Source organism: Melanotaenia boesemani, chromosome 2 (assembly GCF_017639745.1).
Source record: "Melanotaenia boesemani isolate fMelBoe1 chromosome 2, fMelBoe1.pri, whole genome shotgun sequence".
NCBI classification, from domain to species: Eukaryota; Metazoa; Chordata; class Actinopteri; order Atheriniformes; family Melanotaeniidae; genus Melanotaenia; species Melanotaenia boesemani.
This window is the reverse complement of record NC_055683.1, coordinates 38,058,934-38,080,508: the sequence shown is the minus strand read 5'-3', so window position 1 is coordinate 38,080,508 and position 21,575 is coordinate 38,058,934. Positions and strand designations below refer to the sequence as shown.

The 21,575-nt window shown below is 39.5% G+C and overlaps 1 protein-coding gene across 1 annotated transcript in view; it reads right to left on the bottom strand.

The window, feature by feature from the left end:
• The window catches only part of doc2a (double C2-like domains, alpha), a 101,160-nt gene that overhangs the window by 56,557 nt on the left and 23,028 nt on the right, over positions 1–21,575 (bottom strand). Inside the window, exons 2-3 of the mRNA XM_041973390.1 lie at positions 16,384–16,728; positions 11,982–12,061 (exon numbers count right to left, since the gene is read on the bottom strand). Coding sequence (XP_041829324.1) covers positions 11,982–12,061; positions 16,384–16,723 — 420 coding nt within the window. The 5' untranslated portion in view covers positions 16,724–16,728. The remainder of the gene's footprint in view (positions 1–11,981; positions 12,062–16,383; positions 16,729–21,575) is intronic.

Here is a 21,575-nt window from a genome sequence, read left to right as displayed (position 1 = left end):
GGTAGATTCTCTGATGTTTGATGAAGTTTGTTGGCTTCCCACACACATCAAACTGCACATCGTTGCTGTTTGTGGAACTGAAATATCTCCACTTATCGCTGCGTGTTGGACTGATCACTGAGCAGTGGATGAACCGCTGCTGCTGCGACGCTGCGTCTTTTTCACAATTGCCTACAGGCAGAAGAAGATGTAGTTCCTAGTTATCCTGAAATTTTAGTTATATATGCTGGTAAAGGAGGAATAGATATTTCACTGTTAATCTGCACATCACTACTATTAATTCTTCCCATATACTTAGATAATATCGTAGGCCCGTTCACACTTATTTATTTATTTGTTTCATGGGGACACTGGCCCAAGAGTAACACAGCCCACTGGGAATCCTCCCGAACATCCCGATTAGCCGGAATTGTTCTTGATGTGTATTTCAGCGTGAGAAGTAACTCAAATGCATGAGTCTCACAGCCAAATATTTCACCTCTTTAAGTGACTGAAATGCAAATTTATTATTTTAGCAGTGTGTGTTAGCGTGTAGCGTGACAGGCTGATGTACTGAGCGAAATATCAAGTTTTGATGGGTGTCATTGGACATTAACTACAACTACGTCATTCACAACGGACCCTGAGCATAGCTGACCACTTGGTTTGCTGGAACCAGTAACTCAGACAAAAAATACAGATAAACAACAAATCTGCAAGAAGGAGAATGCCAACAGTTGTTTCATTTGTTAAAAAATGAAGATGCGGGTCATAAAAAATGACGTCCTTCCTTGGTGGGTATCATCTAAACACACAGTTGTCCCTTGGCCCACCGCCTGAAAGGGGAAGTATGTCATTTTAATGTTCCAAGTAGGGCTGCAACTAATGACTATTCTGATAGTCGATTAGTCATCGACTATTAAAACAGCTAGTCGACTAATTGGATTATGTATCTCATAATTATTAAATGGATCTTATTTCACTTTCAGCTTTTAAATCTTGCATGAGGTTGTTATGTAACTCTGATGTGCATCCTCTTTAAATGTTTGAGCATTGCAGACGTATTTCCGTGGTACGCAAGGTCTGCTTTATAAATCTCATTTGTATTTAATGTATTTTGAATCCTTTGAATTCTGTGTATTGGGACAGTGCTTGGCGCACCACAATGACGTATGTAGTAGACGAATCCGCACTTCGAAGTGTGCAGACCCTGAATTGGGACACAGCTTGTTGTACAGTGCCAAAGAATCTGTTGCTAGGAAACGGGTAATTAAAAAAAAAACAGAGAGATTGGTGGCAGCTGTGCATCTTATTGCTATGGTGATTCTGGAACATTCTATTTATGTGTTTGGGGGAGGAGCTTAAATATAGGAATGACATTCTGATGTCATGTGTCCTTTGATGACATCACCACCCCAGAATTTATAGAGGTCTAGTTCTTAGTCTAAAATCTTTGAAAGGCAGAGAAGTTTGAAGCAGCTCTGAAATACAGACCAGAAACAATGAAACAAGTAAAATCGTTCGGCGACGCACCAGTGATGGAAGACAAGCCTGAGAGAACTGTTTTCAACCCTAACCAAAGCGGCAGCGGGGAATTTAGGGAGGAATTCTCCATCAAGCCCAAGGCGATGCCATCCCAGGATTCTGTTTTTCCTGGCGAATCCCACTCACAACTGACGCTGGAGGAGGCGAAGACCTGTACATCATCTGTTATTCCTTCCTCAGAGAAAGTTCAATATGGCAGGCAAGAGTCGAGAAACTTTGATTTTCATGCAGTTTCCAGGTATATCGAGGAACAGACAGAGCGTAGTCCTGCCCAAATCTTAACCAGTGAGTCAGAGAACAGCAATGAGGTTTTATTACAACAGAATAATTTTCTGATGAATAAAGTGGAATCTCTCAAATACATGTTGAAGGTAAACAATTTGTTTCTCTCTCGTGAGAGAGAAAGAAGGGTTAAAGCTCAGACCGAGTGCCAACGTCACAAAGAAAAAAATGACCAGCTGGAAAAAATGTTACAGGAAGCACAGGAGGCCAGGCAAGTCCTTGAGGACCAGATCACCGCAAGCCAAGGACATATGGGTCGATCCACCAACATGTCTCATGAAAAGAATATGGACCAGTCACAAAATGCTTCCATCCTCGAAAAACTGGAGAACTTAGAGAAAAAATTTGAAGAACAAGCTGCCTCCATATGCAAATTTACCAGTATATTAACAGGCAAGCAGGAGGTGCAGTCTCCTGCTAGCATGGATGTCTCCAAGACACTCATTTCCACTCCTGGAAATGCCAGAACAGAAGTGTTTTCTAAAACACACGAGACAGCAAAGATCAGCCAAGTCAGGGTTATCTCCAAGTTCAACGAAAATTACCAGAGACCAGAGAGGTATACCAACAAGCTGGACCGTACTGTGGAAAGCAATCACCCTGCAGGATTCCAGGAACGCTCTGAAGGTAAGGAAATCCATCCTGAGAACCTGTTTGGTTCAGATGATATGTCTTCACAAACTGGAGAACCAGAACCTGAACAGGACTCAGAATTCGTGGGGGAAAACAGCACAGAGTTGGTCTTAGAACCACCGGAGATGTATAAAAGCTTTACTAAAGAACAGATGACGAGACGTCGACTCAAGTATATGAAAAAAATAAATCTCTATAAAATTAAACCCAAACTTAAGGAAATACAGGAACTTCCAGAAACTGGGTCTGTGGAGTCAAATCTAGAAGCTGCTGGAAAGAAAGGAAGGGAATCCAGACCAGGGAAGCCTTCTATGTGGAGGCGTTTTAAAAGGTTTCTAACTCCAGCTTGTCTACGAAAGCAAAGGTACCTGGTCTCCAGCTTAACAAAATGAGCTTCCTGATGAGAGAATACTTGTCCCAGATCAGAGAAACCTTCCATCCCAACAAATCTACCACCCAATGCATCTTCCAACACAAAGATGATAAAAACAGACAAGGAAAAATGTAAACCTCTTTTCCCCCAAACACAACCAATCAGGATGGCCTGTTCCCTACTTCCCGTTTGTTTTAGATAAAATGTAAAAATAACAGAAAACACAAAGTGGCTCTGTTGAAACAGGGAAAAATCTGAAAGGATCAAATGTCCACCTGAACGAACATTTAACAAAACCGAACGCATATATCACCAAGAAAGCTCGTGTGACAGGTTGAAAAGACAGGTTAAAAATATATGTTAAAAATGCTTAAAAAGTTTATCATACACAGTTGGAAAATATTTAATAGTGAAACTACAAGAGTTAAAAGAGTAATATGTCATAATGGATTTTTTCATTATTGTTACAAAAGGAAAAATGACTGTACAATATTAATTTAATAAGAGTTCAATGATTGCATGATCGATTGCTCTTGACTAGAAAAGAGTTGTGTTGTGCACACGCACGGTGATGATGTTGTTCTTTTTTGCTGTGGAATAAAGCGAAATGGAGTGAAGACGTCGGCTGTGTCTCCATCTCTCATTTTAGCTCCCACAAGAACCACGTACCTCTCCCTATATGACGGAGCGGAGGGTGCAACACTCGCATCCTGAGGAGAGAAAAGAAAAAACACCTGGACACCTAACAGCAACCTTTATGAAGTTGAAAGGAGCTGTTGCGTTTCTAGCGAATCGATATGGATTTTTTGAGGCCGATACAGATTCCGATATTTGGCAGAAAAAACATCCAATTACAGATTAATCAGCCGATTTTTAAAAAATATATATTGTATAAATTTACTTCATTTTTGGTTCATTAACACTTAAACCAACAAAAATATGAATTACAGGGGGAACATTTTACTGTTTCACAATATTTTGTTCTCATAGGTTTAACTTTACAACAGAAGAATTTCCAAAAACATGCAACAAAGCATTAAATAACTGGGAAATTAAAATTAAAATTATAACATTTAAAAAAAGTCAATCAATAAATGAAATGTATAAATGAATGGTGAATTCATTAAAAATAGGTAGGTAAAAACAGGTAGAAAAAAATATGGAAGGCTTATGCCTTATATAACCAACATGAGTGTGGTTAGGAAAACATTTCAAATGCAGCCTTCTGATGCCCTTTAATGTTAAATTACATTTTCTTTATGCCAATATTTTCTTTGCCATGAAATATATCATGGCATATATCATATATGAACCAAAATAAAAACCAGATATGCTTTTCTTAAATGTCAAAAATATGTAATCGTCTATAGAGTTTTATTTTATAATGGTCACAAATGGTCTGGCAGTAATTGTAACAAATAGTGAGTCGCTGTTATTTATTGTTTCATTTACAGCAGCCGTTGTATGTAAGCAGCAGTAACAGTCGGGTTAGCAAATGGAAGCAGATGGAACATAACGCTGCTCATTTCATAATCGTAGTAGGTCTTTATGGGGGGCCTTGGCCCCTGTAGAACCCTATGTCTAGCAACGGCCCTGCCCTCACAGCCTCTGTAGGTATAACATTGATTTTGAAAGTCTTTTTTCAGGCTCAACAGACAGATCCAGAATAAACTCAGCTGTCAGCAATGTGGCTGATATTTATTACTGCACATCTGAACAAAACAAGACAACTGGGAAGGAGTTAGCATTTATTTGCTCGATCCAGAAAAAGCCCTTATGGTAGCAGTCAATCCTAGAAGCTAACACCTAGCACTTGCTAGCTTGGATTGGGGAAGTTAGCTAACTTCTCTGCTTAGCTTTTGGTAACCACTCATTAGGTGTGTCCCAATTCATGGTCTGCACACTTCGAAGTGTGTAGACTACGTAGGCTACAGAGCGTCCTCTGTAGTCTACACACTTCAACGTTTGTGAAATAGGACAGCCAACAAGAATTTACCATAGCAACAACGCAGGACGCTGAATCAGTTAAACCTCTGAAATGAATCAAAGGACACTTCAGTGGACGTTAAAACCGACCAGTAACACCAACAGTAAAAAAAAAAAAAAAAAAACAAATAAGAATAAGCAAGTCTCCAAAACTTCCTCTGTTTTCCTGAAAGTTTTAATTGTTTGTAGATTTTTGTTTTTAGTGACCCCACCTGATGAAAATGTTCCCACAAGACTTGACTGGGAAGCAGCTAGCATTTATTTGCTCGATCCAGACCAAGTCATTGTGGCTAGCAGTCACTCACTTATTCCAATGCTGGATGCTAACGCCTGACATCTCCTCACTTGGATTGGGGTTAACAAATAGCCAACTTTTCATGTGCTATGATTGTTCTCTTATCTGAAGAAGAGCTTTGGAAAGTCTTTCAAGGATCCAGGAGAACTATTTCTGGAAGGTCCTTCAAGGATCCAGGAGAACTATTCCTGGAGATGACTTAAAGAATATTACAGAAAACTTGTCTAAGAGGACTCTGTGTTGAAGAATAAAGCTACTGCCTGCACAGTGGAATATATTAACTGTCTACAACTGGTTTGTTTGGTAAAACTGAAGCATTTTCCTTCTACTGAATCCTTGATGAAGCTTTTACCAGGCTGGTCTTTTAGTTTTTTATTTAATATTAACGATGTTTATATCTCAGTCTTCCCTTGTGAAAAGAAAAACTACACAGCAGGCAGCAGTGAAATAATTCGAGACTGGCAGTTTCTTTGCTGCAGAAAGGAGTTGATGCCAGTGGGAAAAATCACTGACATTCAAGTGGCTGCTCAGACACCACAGGAAAAAAAAAAACACCCCAGGAAATGAAAGGTACAAAGCTCGGTGACAGCAGGATCTCAAATTATCTCCCATCCCTGAGAAAATGGAGCAGACTCCACCTGACTCGTGTTTCTATTTGGTGTATTTCTTTAGAGTTTCATCGCTTCGTGAAACTATTGCATTTTATACACCTGCTGAAATCAGGAAAGGTGCATGAAGAGCGACAGAAACACAGGTTATCTCAGTTTGATTAGATTTGTGTCACAATATCAGAAGCCACGGTGTGAAGAGATATTATCAGCTTTAAAAGACATTACTCTGATTTTTCTTTTGCATTTTAAGTGAAATCAGCATCTGAAGATATGCTTATGCTAGATTGTTTTTTGATTAAAGTTCATTAAGTGTCGACTGTCAGCTAAACATTTTATGACTCATGCATCTAATTTGTTTTATATTTGTTCTTCATTTATCTCTCTGTCATTGTTCAGATAAAGGATAGTGGGACGGACAGGTCCATCCATCATGACAACACAAGGGGGAAAAGAAGATAATAAAGATGTTTGTATCAGCCTTCAGAGCAAACCCCCACACAGTTCAATTTAATGTCAGAAGAAAATTATCCGGGTTTTAAAAAGAGGACAAGATGGCCTGTGATAATTCTACATGATAAGTTCGAAACTTTAAAATGTACAAACTCAGAATAAACCCACGGTTCTTAAACTTCTATCAACATTGTACCCTCTGCAGACTAAATTTTCACCCCAGTAGACCAAGGGAGTCAATTTACAGTTTAGTTCATGTTCTACATACAGAACAATCTGGTCTCCAGTGGGTCGGACCAGTAAAATAACAGCATAATAACCTAAAAATAATAAAACTCATAATTTTGCTCTGTTTTAATACAAAGAATTACAAGTACATTATCCCAATGTTTACATTTAATGGACTATTCTTAAAAAAATTACAAACAACCTGAAATTTCTGGAGAAAAATAAGTAAAGTTTTAACATCAGAATCAGAATGGGACTTTATTCCCAAGTAAGTTTGCATACAAGTAATTTGTAAATAGAACACAGTGTAAACAGGGTGTAAACATGGCATAAACAAGGTGTAAACTGAGTGTAATCAGGGTGTAAACAAAGTGTAAACAGCACGTACACAGGGTGTAGACAGGATGTAAACAGCATAAACATGGCGTATACAGGACATAAGCAGGGTATATAAAAATCACACATCTTAATAAAGAAAAGGTCTGAACACAACACAAATATAAAGTGTGTAGTGCAGAGGGGGTTATGTTTAGGTTTTACTTCAGATACACATTAAATAATTTTGTTTTATATTTTTATTATACAAATAATGTTTGAAATAATGCTGGGAATGATGCAGGGAATGATGCTGAGAATGCTGTTAGGAATTATACTGGGAATGTATGTTTAAGTTACATAAAATCAAATCTCCTTCTTTGCTCTAGAACAAATAAAACCGACAGAGGTTAAACAAAGAGCTTTACAGAATAAAATTCCATCACCCAGAGGAGGAAGTTCTTTAGGTTTCTTTCCGTCAGCTGCTCTTAAATATTTTTCTGTTTTTATAGTTTGTTATCAGACAATTTGATAATGTCTCCTTTTAAAAAGTGGGCAGAGATGATGTTTGATCCTGAATTATTTACTTCACTCATACTTCACTATGTATTTATCTCTGATCTTTTGAAAGTGAGCTTCAAATGTATTTTTTAAAAATAAATATTAACTGAACTTGAATGAGTGACATAAACAGATGTTTGGGCTTCAAACTCAGCAGAAATTCATTCTTTCTTCATCTCCATCACTGAGGAGGAACAAGTGATTTACATGTGACTTCTAATGGGACATGTTGTCTCGCCTGGTTGAATAATGGTGTTTCTGAAAGGAAATGACAATGAAAGGAACGAGCAGGTGACTTAGAACATGTGGGATTTATCAACAGCTAATTACTGACTAACCTGCTATGACTGGCCTCCACATGGTTGATAAATCTGGGTTTTTTGTACCTACAAACTTGGTAAATTTCATTAGTAGGATGGAATTTAGGAGTTTCTAGGAACAACGTCCAGGTTGTAATTCAGTAGAAGTAGTTCTAACAGTTAACACACCTGAAGAGGATGAACAACTGCAGTGGCCATCAACATAAGGAAACTGGATGGAGCTTAAGGAGAAATATTTTAGGGTAGTATTTTTCCTCCATTCTTATTTTTCCATTCACCTTATTTACATTTTTATAATGTGAATTGGCAATAAACCAATAGTGGGCCTTGCTGCTCTAAATAAATCTGTAAGTTCCCTCAATATTCTTACTTTATAAATAAAAAGCCTTGAACTTTAACAGTGAATCTAATGTGCAACAACTGATTTAACAAGCATTTCTCTTACAGATGAGCGAAAAGGGAAGAAAATTTTCTGTTTCAATTGTGACGTTTTGTGATTTTGGTTGATGTGCAAATTGATTCATTAAGAGGATTTTCCCACGAATTTTCATCAAGTTAGTGAGTTTGGAGGTTAGTTAGGTGAGCTGAAGCAAAAAGCTGTTTTTATTCAGAGGGCGATTTTTCTGAAAGTTTGTTCTGGGAAACTAATAATGAAGTGCTTTTGTAAGAGGCTCAGAGGAAAGATGAAGGCTTACTTAAAGGTCCCATATTATGCTAAATTCACTTTCTGAAGGTTTTCTAAACAGTCAAATGTTTCCTCATAGCCTGTGTATGAGGCCCAAAAATTAGAAAATTCTGTTCCTCTCACACTTGTTTGCACTTTTTAGTGAATGTATGCGTAAACAGGTGAGTCTGAGATCTTTTTCTTTGTGGGAAATAACCACTCACCCATTGATCTACGATAGAAATCATTCTGTGCATAAAGATACCACTGCATGCATTCAGCAACTCGTTGACTACAACTGTACAAAGTTTCATGAGAACAGAACAAAGCTCATAGCTTTTATGCAGGTTTTAGTGTGGATAGGACCAGACCGACTCTCCATTTGGCCACTTGGATACCTAAACTGTGCCAAATTGTGCTGTGTCTGTATTTCCTCCAGAACTTCCAACACGGTGTATTTGGCTATTTGTAATTTCTTGGACATGTTTATGGCTTTTATCCTTCGTTCTAAATGGATAAAAAGTTATAATGAAGCAAAGAAAAGAACGCTGTTCGATATTTGCTCTTTCCGGTGCGCCCACGTGCGTAACTGCAGCAAAATGGCAATGATGCTCCTTTGTTTACGTGCAAGCATTTATACCTGACAGATAAAGTGTCGTTCAAGTGTAAGATATCGTCGGAAAGCTCGTAAGATGTAGAATTTGACTGAACTTTATTTACACGGCCAAGACCCACAACAAGACAACAAAATGGCTGTGAATGGGAGCATATGACATGTTAGCGCATGACGCAGTTTCACGATTATGGATTACTATGCTGTGAGTTTTGGTTGAAGAACAGTGTGGATAGACTGAAAATGACCACAAAAAGGTAAGAAAATAAAAAATGTGGCTGTTTGTGAGAATAGTTTTGGGATTTGGTGTATTTGGTGATAAACATGCTGTCTGATAAGAGTAGCTGTGATATGCGAAGGTTAGCTTTGTGTTTGTTTTGGGACTGACATGAGGTGCTTGGTGAATATCTTTTTATGCTTGGTATCATATGAAAGTGCAGCTTTTCTAGTTTCATTTGATACCCAATATGTTGGGGTGGAGTGAACGGATCACGCGTTGTGTTGCATTTTGTTTCGGGTGTTACTTGTTATGGTGGCGCTGTTGTTTGTGGCATACGTATTTTAAAGTTGTTATTAAACAAATTCTTTGTTGACTAAATGCACTTGGAGAGTTGATTTAGTGGCATTAAGTATTCTTCTTTGAGACACATTATAAATAAAATATCCTAACATAACTAAAGTAACTTTTTACACACATGAACTTGTGTTTACACCTGTTGGACCCACCGGTGGATCCGTCGGGCTTAAGGGGTTAATTAGACCATGTTAAGCAGAATATGTAACTTTCAAATGCATGTTTGAGACTATTTCCTGGAGGCGGCACACACCAGCGATGCATATTAAACTCAGTTTAGTAACAGTTTAAAAGTTCCTTTTTGTTTTGTTTTGTTTTTAAAGCCAGCACTCTGCGCCGACCCACCTGCTATTCACACCAGCTGCCCAAGGCTATGCTGCTTCTTATCTCACCTCCCAGTGTTTACCACCTGCTCTGGGATCCAGTGTTAACAGGTCAATGACACCAGCGACCCGACCAAGTCAACGCACACACAGATCCACAAGAGAGGAGACTGAGACATGAAGGTGGGAATTCACACTGAAACATGTTGGGTTTTATTTTCAATTTTCCCTGATTTAACAACTGTTTTGATGTCTTTCACTCAGGAATTCAACCACTTCACAGTTCTGAAACTGCCCTCGTTGAAATCTTAACCGTTAAAACTCCAAGTAATTTTTTACTATTTATATTACTAACAGAATTTATTACTAACAGAACTTTGTAGAAATAACAGATCAACAGTAACCAAGCCTTTTCTCATCTTCACATCGTTCTCTCAAGTCTTGGCTTTCAGGAGAAAAATATTGTCATTGAAACAAACACACAACATAAACTATTTTCAAATTTACACTTTTCCCTCATTTCCAGTTATTTCTGCTACTGGTAACCTGCTATCCTCACTAAACCAACTCCAGCTCAGCTGCTTTGTGGTGTCACCATGCATCAGAAATGTCTTCTTGGCTTTATTCCAGCCATAGAGGATTGGTGGAAAGTTTGACAGGAAGTGGCTTCATCATCATTTCCAGGTCTAAATAGAGGTCAGATACTCTGAGCATGTAAAGCACTCAAAACTTAGTTGGGGCTCCTTTTGCCTGAATTACTGCAGCAATGCGGCATGGCTTGGAGTCCATCATTTTGTGGCACTGCTCAGGTGTTATGAGATCCCAGGTTGCTCTGATAGTGACCTTCAGCTCTTCTGCATTGTTGGGTCTGGCGTATCACATCTTCCTCGTCACAATACCCCATAGATTTTCTACGGGGTTAAGGTCAGGCCAGTTTGCTAGCCAATTAAGAACAGGGATACCATGGTCCTTAAACCAGGTACTGGTAGCTTTGGCACTGTGTGCAGGTGCCAAGTCCTGTTGGAAAATGAAATCTGCATCTCCATAAAGTTGGTCAGTGGCAGAAAGCATGAAGTGCTCTAAAACTTCCTGGTAGACTGCTGCATTGACAGAAAACAGTGGACCAACACCAGCAGATGACATGGCACCCCAAACCATTACTGACTGTGGAAACTTTACACTTCACCTCAAGCAACGTGGATTCTGTGCCTCTTCCTCCAAACTCTGGGACCTTGATTTCGAAAGGACATTTTCTTTCATCAGAGAACATAACTTTGGACCACACAGCAGCAGTCCAGTCCTTTTGTCTTTAGCCCAGGTGAGAAGCTTCTGACGCTGTTTCTTGTTCCAGAGTGGTTGACACCAGGAATGCGACAGCTGAAACCCATGTCTTCCATACGCCTGTGCGTGGTGGTTCCTGACGCACTGACTCCAGCTCCAGTCCACTCTTTGTGAATCTCCCCCACATTTTTGAATGGGCTTCGTTTCACAATCCTCTCCAGGTGCGGTTATCCCTATTGCTTTTACACTTTTTTCTACCAAATCTTTTCCTTCCCTTCGCCTCTCTATTAATGTGCTTAGACACAGAGCTCTGTGAACAGCCGGCCTCTTTAGCAATGACCTTTTGTGTCTTGCCCTCCTTGTGCAAGGTGTCATTGGTCGTCTTTTGGACAACTGTCAGGTCAGCAGTCTTCCCTATGATTGTGTAGCCAACAGAACTAGACTAAGAGACTATTTAAAGGCCTTTGCAGGTGTTTTGAGTTCATTAGCTGATTAGAGTGTGGCACCAGGTGTCTTCAATATTGAACCTTTACCCAGTCTTCTAATTTGTTGAGAAAGTCAATTTGGAGTTTTCATTAGTTGTCAGATATAATCATCAAAATAATAGAAATATACATTTGAAATATGTCAGTCTGTGAAGAATGAATGTCGACATTTTACAAGTTTCCTTTTTTGAATGGATTTACTGAAATAAACTTTTTCATGATGTTCTAAATTTACGACGAGCGCCTGTACATTTTGTGGCTGGACTGTAAACCTCTTGGATGGGAAATGAATATATTTCTTTTTGCATGAATGCTTTGGAATATCAAACCAGTAACAAAGTGGGCTGTGATGTTCAGTCACACCTGTTTAGATCGACGGGAATCTCACAGGGGGAAACCTTAATTCTTGTTCACCTGCATGAATAAATAAACAGTGTAAATAAGTGAAGTGGTGCTCCCTCACCTTGGCCCGGATCACTGTGCAGTGCAGCTCACTGGAGGTCTGCTCGTATCTCAGCTCGAACTCCAGCGTTCCCAGAGCAGCTGGGGAAACACACCAGGCAGAAAGGAAGGAAACAATTATCATCGCTCATAAAAACAGCGTATTATACAAGCATTGCATCAGTGGGCAGGAAAAATTACACAGTTCCTAGTCTGTCAGCATAAATTGAAACCACGCAAGGGAACACAGGAAGAGTTCAGGCACATGAAGCATTCATAGGATGGAAATCCAATTTTACGAAGCAGCACCTGTCACATGAATCCGAACATAACACATCACACATCAACATGGAAAATCCTCTTATAAACAGAGCAGGCACATTCTTCTGGGTTGGTTACAACCATGCACGCACTGTACAAAATGTAAAGATATTCACACAAGTAGCACAAACCCACACACACTAAACGCAGCTTGGTGTTCCTCCAGTACCGTTATATAACACCATACCGAGAATGTGAATCATTCACAGGGATTAAGAACGTATTTGAAGCATCTGCTCTCAAATACCCACAAACCACTGATTACACAACATAGGGCATTCTAATGCTAATATATAAGCTACTGTTTAAGCTGTTTTGTTTGAGATAGCAATTAGAAATTCATCCAACAACCTGGTTGTGTCCTGCACTAAATCAGTCCCATCAGCTTCAACACTGGAGCTACAAAAAGACACCTACGAGAAGTCAGAGCACCCAAGAGTCAAGTAGCTACAGAGTCAGAGCCACAAAGTCACAGATGTAAGAAGACTCATAGACTCATCAAAGGGTCAGAGACCTATAAAGAGTCATAGACCCACAAAGAGTCACAGACCTACAAAGAGTCATAGACCCACAAAGAGTCACAGACCTACAAAGAGTCATACATGTACAGTCACAGACCTACAAGGAGTGATACACCTACAATAAGTCAGAGACCTACAAATTGTCATACTCAGAATAATTACCACACAGCAACACAGGAAAACCACAAAGAGACCAAATGAGTACAAAGAGTCAAAAAGATGGCAAAAACGACAAGGCTATACAAAAAGACACAAAGTAGAAAAAAGTTAAATTGAAGATAAGTCAACACAAAATAACCATAAAATCGGACAAAAATTACCACAAAGAAATACCTCAACTGGACATATATTGACACAAATCTCCTAAAATTTACTACAGAATCACAAAATGACCCCAAATAACTCATTTGAAGTGGTGGAAAAGTGACACAAAAAAGTAACACAGTGGAAATGATCACAGAGACTCAGAACAGCTGAGAACTGATGCAACATGACCACACAGAGTCACAACAGTCTTTGTTTGATGTATTTTTCATCTCCCTCGGTCCGGGGGTGTTAACTTGTGCAGTCATGGTGATGGGTTCAGGTCTGGAACTCTGAATAATCCCCTCCTTCACTGCAGCAGCTTTTTACTTTCAGCAGCTCCCTGCAGAGAATTCCTGGACAGCTGAAAACATTTGCTCTCATTTTCTCTCCATAACCGAATTAAATTTACAGCTTTTAGAAACACCGCCTGCTTTTCTAAAGCTCCTCCATGGCTCAGTAGCAGCAGCTTTTCATGCCTGAAAAGTACAGCACAGGGGAACGTCGGATATATTTATTAAAACTTGACTCATTTATCATGTTCTAAATATAAAATATATTTTTTTGTTATTTATTTATTTTGTAGTTAATTCTTTATTTATATATTTTTAATCTTCTGTGTGTATTTATTCAATTTAACAATTTATTTATTTATTTATTTATGTATTTATTTTTGGCATCAGCCATGTTTTAAAAGGGCTTTCAATTTAACCCTCAGATTTTGAAGCTCTATAGTCGTCAGAAGGTGGTTGTGGCTGTCTGAATCTAATTTCAGCATATCTTCAAATAATTTGATATAAATGATTCTACTTTGAAGCGATTCCTCTAGCTGTTGCCAGAGCTGTAACTGAACTACAAGTGACAAAAATAAGCCGGATTAGGCCCAAACATGTCTGCTATCTGGGACTGCTGTCCTTTTAGAGTATTATTACAGATAGAGTGGGACTTCTAAAACCTATATGTATGTATGTGCAGTTACATCATCATCATTATAAGAAGAATTCCTAAGATGCATGTCCTTATTTTGGACCTGAGAACATCCTCCATCACTGACATCCCCTTGAAAACAAAAACGCGCTTCTATCGATTATTCTGGCGAAACACATGCTGAGTGAGGAGCTATCGGAGATGCAGTGTATTTCTTCTCTCTGCAGTCCTGAACATGCTGTCTGCTGATGTTTTATGCAGCTTTTTCTGCTTCATCTTCCCACACTGACTCACAGTAGCCCGAAGCAGACGACCAAAAACCGCACAAACAAACAAACACAGTCCTTCACTGTAACTCTGCAGAGATCACATGTGCAAAAAGAAGAAATCCATGTAAGGAAAGTTCTTTGTTGTAGAAAGTGCCTTTTATGTTTGATCAAAGCCCTGAGTTTCAGTTACAGGAGACAGACTGTCAAGCTGAGACACTCGGCTCCTCCTTTAAGCTTTCCTGCTCTGATCAGTCTGAAGTCTCATTATTCAAACACAGAAAACCATCAGCTGGTGACTGAAAAACAAATACATGTTGATTGTATAAAACGTTAGAAAGGCTCTAATTAGTCTTTGCTTTATAGCCAATCTATGTAATTTATCAGAGTTTATTCTCCCTGAAGCAGCAGAAGTGATTGTTGGTCTCAGTCTGGAGGCTCAGACACAAACATCGGGCCTCTGGAAACCACAGATCAGCTCGAAGCTGCTTTCTCCGCTCTGATGCCTCCTCAAACACTCGGACTGGAATCTGGCCGAGCTCCAGCGGATCAGCTGATTCCAGAGGCTTTGTTTTATTTCATCATCCATCAGCTGCTCTCGACTGGATTCTGTAGCAAACCCGACCAATTCTAACACAGCTGCTGCAGCATCTTCACATCCCCTAAAATGTTGTAAGGTTTCTGCAAACTCAACATCTTCATTAAAATCTGCAAATAATTATTGTTTTTGCGCTTCAGTGGAGGAAAAGCAAGAAAGAAAACAGCCTCTGGACGCCCAAAGGGATTTTAATCTGCAAGCTTTGAGTAAATAATGTGATAAATCGGAAAAAGACCACAAATTCTACAACAGACGAGGATTAGAAAGATTTATGCAGATTTAAATGGAAAAGTTGTTTTTTTAATCAGATGGAAAACATTTTGACACCCATGAGATTTGAGTTCTTAGATAACTTTTACAAAATTATAAAACTTTAATTAGATATCTAATCTTTCTCTAAGTCATCGTCAGTAAAGACTAGAGGATGTAAATTTCATAGCTTTGTAAAACTTTGTCTTGACTCTCAGCTGCCAAACACAGCATCACCTGCTGCTCATTTTCTCATTAGTTCCTTGTATATTTAGACTCATTTCAGTTGATTATTGTCGGATCACTTTTCATTAACTCCCTATTTCAGTTTTTCTGTACTTGTGCATCATCATTAAAACCTGGCTTCAGCTCCTCTGTTTGTTCTGCATTTGGATCCTTTTCAACACCTCGTTCCCCTAAGACACTAAGAGATGTTTTTTTAATAAATAAACATGTTTTTTATTTAATTTTAACCTTTTATCAACCTGAATGTATTTATTTAATCACTGCATCATTTTCTCTTCGGCTTTTGAAGACCTCCACCTTCTTGCTGCTGCAGGCTTTGTGGTAATGATCCTGACTTGTAGCAGCCTGATTATGTGAATTGTTGGCATGTTGGTCGTCTTGTTGTCTGTGCAGGTTCACATACATGGTACATGTCTTTGTGATGATCTTGTTGGATCATGTCATGTATCTAATAAGATTTTAGCTGTTAAACTGGATTTGGTTTAGTTTTTGAAGACAAATCAAACCAAGAGTGAGATGAAATTAATTAATACAGTGTTAATGTATGAACTGGCTCCAGCCCACCAGGGGTTAAAGACCCTCTGCTGAAGACCTCTGAACTCAACTTGTTGACATTTGAATAATTTTAATTTGTTGAAGTATGAAGGAGTAGATAAATGAAAAGTTTGAACAAACCTACAAAAGTTTCTGGATAAAAAAAAAGTTGAAAAAGCCCAAACAAAGCTTTAATTTTGCTGTCTTCATCAATGTTTATTTATGTGTGATGTGCTTTCAGTTGTAATGAAATCCCTGTAAAAGCTTTTGGCATAAAGGTGGGAATGAAATCAGTTGTGGAGCCTTTACCAGCTTCTTATTGGGGCTGTGGTTTAATGTGTGAAAACAGATTTGCGCTTCATGCAGGGTCATGCAGAAGCCTCATCATCACCTGCAGCTACAGATGTATACGGACGGACATTAACACACACAAACACACATGCCAACAGCGAGGCTCACTGCAGTCGTCACTGTCGTCACTGTTGATCTCCACCGACGTGTCCATGCTGCTGTTCTGAGACGAGGACCCGCCCCCGCCCCACCTGCCGTGGGCCCGCAGAGGAGACAGGAGGTGAGCCCCACCCATCCCGGACGCTACGGGGGGGCTGAGGGCCACCGGGGAGGAGGAGGGGTTCGGAGACAGGGCGGGGTTTGGGGAGATGGGGGTGGGGGAGGTGGGGGAAAGGCGGGGGAAGTAGGCGGAGATTTGTCGGATGGGTCTAATGGGTCCGGGGCAAACGTCAATGGCCATGTGTTCCTGGATGGAGATGCTAAGTTTCTTTCCTCTCTGCACCGTCATAGAGTCTGAAAACAGAAACAGAGAGATCGTCCCTTTAGTTTTGGTCTAATCATGCACTGCTCTCTTTATTCTCCATACATGTGAAAACTTAGGACAGAAAGTTAGTAAATGAGTGTTTGATGGATTATTTATTTCTTTGTCGTGAAAATGTTTCTTGGTAATAGATGTTATAATGTTGGAAAGTATGTTTACGTCCTTTATAACCCTTAGATCTTTCTGCTGCCTTTGACACAGTCAACCACCACATCCTCCTCTCCACACTCTTGGAACTTGGTATGTTAAGATCTGTCCTCTCGTGGTTATGTCCTACGTCACAGGAAGATCCTTCAAAGTATCTTGGCGAGGGGGCTGACAAAGGGTGCCTCAGGGCTCGGTGCTTGGCGCTCTTTTTTCACTATACACCTCCTCACTCGGAGCAGTCATTAACTCTCATGGTTTCTCCTGCCACTGCTATGCAGACAACACTCAGCCTTTCCTTCCCACCTGACGACACAACCGTCTCAATGCGAATATCAGCATGCCTTGCTGATATCTCCGCATGGATGAAGGATCGCCATCTTCAGATAAATCTTTCCTGACCTCCACAGATAAGCGTACAGCTTGACTCAATCACGCTTGTGCCTACAACTTCTACCAGGAATCTTGGTGTCATGGTAGACAACCAGCTGACCTTTAAAGACCATGTTGCCTCGGTTTCCCGGTCTTGTCGATTTGCTCTGTACAACATCAGGAGGATCAGACCCTACCTTTCTGAACACACGGCCCAACTCCTGGTCCAGGCTCTGGTCATTTTACGCATTGACTACTGCAACTCCTTACTGGCTGGCCTGCCTGCATGCTCAGTTAAACCTCTGCAGATGATCCAGAATGCAGCAGCACGTCTGGTCTTCAACCAGCCCAAAAGAGTTCATGTCACTCCGCTGCTAATCGCTCTCCACTGGCTTCCTGTTGCAGCACGCATCAAATTCAAAGCTCTGCTTCTGGCTTACAAAACAATAACCCAAACGGCTCCTGTCTACCTCCACTCCTTAATCCAGAACTACACTCCTTCTCCACAGTTACGCTCTGCCAGCGAAAAACCTCGTGCTCCCACCACAACATGGCACAAAATCAGTAGCTAGATTCTTCTCCTCTGTTGTCCCTCGGTGGTGGAACGATCTACCAAACTCAGTCCGATCTGCAGAGTCCTTATCCACTTTTAAAAGCAAACTAAAGACTCAGCTATTTACGGAGCATTTCTTCATTTAGCTTAACTCTTCTACTCAACAGAATGAGTTAGAAAGATTTGTCCAGCTCTTTGGCTCAACCAAGTACTGAATAAGCTGTGTGCACTTATGCACAAGATGACATTGATTGATGAAATTGTGATCTTGTATTTAAACAAAGGTCTATTATCGAGAAAAAAAAAAGCAAAAAGCACTGCCTATAGCACTTCATGAGAGCATCTGTCAACTGGACTCAGCAGTCTGAATACTACTTAATTATGACGTCCCATCTTGTTTGAATTCTTGCTTGTGTTGTTTGTACTCTCAGATGTAAGTCTCTTTGGAGAAAAGCATCTGTTAAATGACTGTGGAATAGAATAGAAAAGGCTATTGTGGGCGAGCAGTAGAGTTGGGAATGTGGGTTGTGAACATGAAAAACATTGAACTATCAGAGTTCAGCCTGAGATTTTAGGAGTTTCATGTTTGGTTTTATCCCGTTTAAAGTGGTGTGAAAAGTGTAAGCCCCCTTCCTAAATTCTTATATTTTGCATGTTTGTCACACTTAAATTTTTCAGATCATCAAACCAATTTAAATATTTGACCCTGTGTGAAAAAGTTATTGCCCCCTAAACCTAATAACTGTTGGGCCACCCTTAGCAGCAACAGCTGCTATTACCATAACTTGCTTTGAGTCTTTTAGAGCACTGGAGGAATTGGAGAATTGTTGTAGTTCAGCCACATTGGAGGGTTTTCGAGCATGAGCCTCCTTTTGAAGGTCATGCCACAACATCTCAATAGGATTCAGATCATGACTTTGACTAGGTCATTCTGAAGTTGTCATTTTATTATTCTTCAGCCATTCAGAGGTGGACTTCCTGGTGTGTTTTGGATCATTGTAATGCTGCAGAACCCAAGTGGATAATGTCTCTCACTGTAGTTTGCTGGAGTCCCAAAGCTTTAGAAATGGCTTTATGCCCTTTTCCAGACTGGTAGATCTCAATTACATTCTTTCTCATTTGTTCCTGAATTTCTTTGGGTCTTGGCCCAATGGTCTACTTTTCTTTGTCAGGCAGGTCCTATTTAAGGGATTTCTGGATTGGGAACATGTGTGGCCGTAATCAGATCTGGTTGTGGCTAGAGAAATTGAACTCAGGTGTGATAAACCATAGCGACGTTATGTTTTAACAGTAGGGGCAATCACTTCTTCACACAGGGCCATATAGGTTTGGATTTTTCTCTCCCTTAATAATAAAAACTTTAAATTAAAACCTGCATTTTGTGTTTACTTGTGTTGTCTGACTAATATTGAATTTTGTTTAATGATCTAAAACATTTAAGTTTGACAAACATGCGTAAAAATAAGAAATCCGGAAGAGGGCAAGTACTTTTTTACACCCCTGTATCTGCTTGGCAATGAAAGAAGAAATCCTTTTTCTGAGCGTGCAGAGAATAAATTTTACAATCCTGCCGTAAGAAGACTTAACCTTCTTGAGGATGTGGTGCCATGTTTTGCAGCTGGAGTGTGTTAACATAAGAGTGATCTTATTGAAAATGACAGCAGTGAGAGGAAAGACAAGCATGAAGTCTGTCAGCAGGTATCTCGTGTGTCTTTCTGTCTGAATTAAATTTGAGGTTTATTTTGCAGCCAATAAAGAGATCAGAATGAGTTTAACTTGAATCAGTCACCTTACACAACACAAATTTAGATTTTCCAGCTGAAATGTTTCCCTCTTATAACGATGTCCTGAGGGTCTGTAAACTGAATTTCATGAAAAAGAAAACTGATCCTGAAGAGAGAAAATGTTTGAACAAATTATAACATATTCTCTTGTATGCTTTTGTCATCCTCTGTTGCCTTTTAGCCTTTTGTTGGATGATCTGTGTAATTACAGTGTAATTATGTCTTTCCCCAACATGTTTCTGTTGGAAACCACTTTCCTGCATAGCTAAGGAAGGAAACATTTCCCAGCTGCATCAGCAACCGGCCCCGCCATTAAATCTGAAGCATTTCATTTAGTCAAGGATGCAAGACAACTATTTAATTACACATTCAAACACATCGCAGAGAGAGAGTATTACTGAGAGGTGATTATAACACTGCTAAATACATTAAGACAAATGTTTGAGTGTGTGTCTTAAAGTTTTGTGAGCATGAGAAACTTTCGTCTGTACAAACTGAATTCCAAAAAAGTTGGGAGTTTGTAATGTAAATACAAACAGAATGCATCAATTTCCAGATCTCGTCAACACATGATTTATTCCCAGTAGAAGATAATAAACATTTTAGATGTTGAAACTTAGACATTTTACCATTTCATGGAAAATATGAGCTCATTTCTAAGTCCAACAAGTCCTTATAAAGTCTGAGATAAAGGACAAATGTGTCAAATTCACAAGCAAATCAAACCAAAGCATGTACTTAAAAATCATCAGACCTGATCCTCAGTAGACCAGAACTGGTCTGAGACAGCAGGACCGACAGGTTCCTGTGGCTTCAGTGACAGACTCCTTGTTACCTCTTACTTACATCTTGTATGCCGGATCAGTGATTGATAGCTTGACTCTCTTCCTCACATATATATATATATATATATATATATATATATATATATATATATATATATATATATATATATACACATATATATATATATACATATGATGCTTCTGCATGGCCCATGAATCTCCAAGCAGAGTGGGCAGAAACATCAAGGATCACAGTCTGAGATTTGATGTTGACTTGACAAGTTAAAATTTACACAGATTCCCACCAAACCACTTCTGCAGCTCTGTGGAATCTTACAGGGAGATAAAAAGCTCTGCTGACTCTAATAAGAATTAAATCAGTCATCATTCTCAACACTGGGTCTGACACAATTTAGGCCCAAATCAGCCCCAGAGGACTGCAGCAGGTCTGACAGCAGGTGTGTAACAAGGAGGGTATGTATGTGTGTGCTGCAGGAAAGCCCAGGTATGAAGGATTGTGTCAGAAAAGAGAACAAAGGTGACTGGACAGAAAAAATGGTAGTTTAATGACTACTGTCATGTAAAGAAACTGTAGAGACACATACGAGACCAGAACCATCCAAGTGTGGGAAGATAGGTCCCTAACAACGTTTCCAGGTGAATTCAAATCTCCGGGGGAAGACTTTTTCTTGCTTTAAGAACAATTTAGGTCACCCTGAACACACAGCTCAGACTGCTGAAGCTCAGCTTCAAACAGTATTAATATCCTGAAGGAACAGTGAGTACAAATGTGTTGTTATATGGTAGAAAAGCGTGAACCTCAAGGAGCAGGCAGCTACGTTGCTGTGGTCGGTACTGGCTCCTGTAGCTACTGACCAGCCATAAGCACAGCGCTGGAGTTAAGAGGAAGAATAAGACCGAGTCCAGATTGTCCTTATTCACCCACTACCAATGATCTCTGAATCAGCAGCCCATCATTATAAAGTGTCAAATGTCGACATATATGTGCTGCATAAACAAATGTTAATAAGATACAAACATCTGGGAGGTCTTTCAGGGTTTAATGGTAAATGTAGTTGGGATTTTTTCCTGAAATATACATTATGTTGCATATAATGCTTTACTTATGCATTATTAATGTTTTTATTTTAAAAACAATAAAATTCTGTTGCAACATATAT